Source organism: Frankliniella occidentalis, unplaced genomic scaffold (genome assembly GCF_000697945.3).
Source record: "Frankliniella occidentalis isolate FOCC.00 unplaced genomic scaffold, Focc_3.1 Scaffold602, whole genome shotgun sequence".
NCBI lineage: Eukaryota > Metazoa > Arthropoda > Insecta > Thysanoptera > Thripidae > Frankliniella > Frankliniella occidentalis.
In genome coordinates this window covers 12,627-14,499 of record NW_026267718.1, presented here as the reverse complement: position 1 = coordinate 14,499, position 1,873 = coordinate 12,627, and the positions used below count along the sequence as shown (strand labels likewise).

The 1,873-nt window shown below is 45.9% G+C and overlaps 1 protein-coding gene across 1 annotated transcript; it reads right to left on the bottom strand.

The window, feature by feature from the left end:
• Positions 1-230: 230 nt before the first annotated feature.
• LOC127751604 (general transcription factor II-I repeat domain-containing protein 2-like) lies at positions 231-1,586 on the bottom strand. Its single transcript, XM_052275383.1, has 4 exons — positions 1,401-1,586; positions 1,000-1,338; positions 506-846; positions 231-351 (listed from the first exon to the last, which is right to left on the bottom strand). Exons 1-4 carry the CDS (start codon positions 1,584-1,586, stop codon positions 231-233), a joined length of 987 nt encoding a protein of 328 aa, XP_052131343.1.
• Positions 1,587-1,873: the final 287 nt, after the last annotated feature.

Below are 1,873 nucleotides of genomic sequence, written 5' to 3'. Positions count from 1 at the left end.
TAGGCAGGCAGCGGATTTAATTTTAATAAAGCATTCCGGTAAAGCTGAAATGCAGAAGAATGCGTGGAAGAGGAAAACGAAAGTCACCATATTACAGCATAGCGATTTCCGTTTTCTTCTTTCCCGCATTCTTCTGCATTTTAGCTTTACCGGAATGCTTTATAGCAGACCCCAAAACATGATAACAAAAATTGTTGTGAGAACAAAAACAAAATATATCACGACCCATCTCAATCAGTAGGGGAAACTTGAGCATTTTTCTCCAGAATTAAATTATTAAAGTCAGGCTGCAGACTACTGCGAGCCATCACCCTCAGTTGTCCAATGAGGTGCTTATCTGTCAGCCGAGACCTGAAACGGGTTTTCACAACTTTCATAAGGGAAAAAAACTGTTCACATACATATGTCGAACGGAACAGGGCCAACATTTTTTCTGTAGAGACACTTCAACTTAGGGAATCTTTCAATTGATAAAAAAGTACAAAACTCAAGTAGCTTTACCGACTGGAATCGAACTTCAAGCACTTTGTCACAGCGCAGATCTATTACTTCATTTTGAAGAGGCAAAGGCACTTCACGAAGGGGCATTGGGAATGGGACTATAATGAGCGAAATCCCAGTTTGCATTTTACGTACATCTTGAGAATTATCTGCAAATTCAATTCTCATTTTTTTTGCAGTGTTTACATATTTGTTTTGATCTACTTGAGTGAATGGAGTTGACAAAGGTTTCAACGATTCAAAATGGAACAGTTCCCCTTTCCGTAATTGTTCCTCGAACAATGAGAGGCGCATTTCAAAGCCCTGCACAGCTTGCATCATGTCTGAAATTACATGACCCTTCCCCTGCAGTTTTAGATTTAGATCATTTAGATCATATCCACCAAAATTGCTAACTCAAAAACCCACTGAGGCCGGTCGAACTCAGGGATAGGGTCCTTTTTTGTCTTTAAGAAATATTTTAATGGTGTCCCTCAAGTCAAAGAACGCCTTCAAAACCTTTGCTCTGCTGAGCCAGCGGACTTTACTGTAGTAGGGAATATCCTCATATTCGCCACCAACTTCCTCCAGGAGAGCACGAAATTGCCGGTGGTTCAGCCCCTGCGCGCGAATTTTATTCACCGCCTTCACAACGTTCATGACCTCATCTGCAGAAAACGATTTGGCGCACAAGGCCTCCTGGTGAATGATGCAGTAAAAATGGGGGAAGTCAGAGGGAAGGCCCAGACTTTTCAAGTGCACCCGCTGACGCGCCACCAAGCCATATTTCTTGTCCCCACAAACAGATGGGCAGCCGTCGGTGGCCAGCCCCACGTACTTGTTCCACTCAAGGCGATACTTCTCGATCAGAGCAACAAGGGCGTTATGTCGAGTCCTTCAGTAGTCTCGCGTAGGGGGACGAGGTCGAGCAGCTCCTCCAGGACGCCCATGTCTTCGTCGGTGCCGCGCTCAAATATAGTCAGCTTCGCCATATCGGATGAATCCGTACTTTTATCCAAAGCAAGTGTAGAGTGCGAGAATGTTGCACACTTGTGACGCAGCTGGCTTGCGAGATCCCTCGCGATGTCATCAGCCCTGTCCGCCATGGTGTTCGGCGACACGGCGACAGGCTGAAGGTCTGAAAGTACGCGACGGCATCGGGAGCGACAATGCTAGCCGCAGCTTGGAGGCAGTCCTTGATAAAGGTGCCGTCAGTAAAGGGCTTTCCCCGCTTCAACAACATGTCGCTCAGAACGAAGCTCGCGTGCTGTGCGGTACCGCTTCTCTGAAAAGTAAAAAAAATGCAACGAACTACTCTGAATGAAGAAATAAATACTAGCTATATGTACGCCAGACCACGTCTCACGCAACAGGCTTCGCGATATCTCACGAA

Coding starts and splice junctions, on each gene's coding strand:
- LOC127751604 (XM_052275383.1), bottom strand. CDS start 1,586: ATGGCGGACAGGGCTGATGACATCGCGAGGGATCTCGCAAGCCAGCTG. Junction 1,339..1,400: donor TGGAGGAGCTGCTCGACCTC/GTCCCCCTACGC, acceptor CTGATCGAGAAG/TATCGCCTTGAGTGGAACAA. Junction 847..999: donor GCTGGCTCAGCAGAGCAAAG/GTTTTGAAGGCG, acceptor CTAAAACTGCAG/GGGAAGGGTCATGTAATTTC.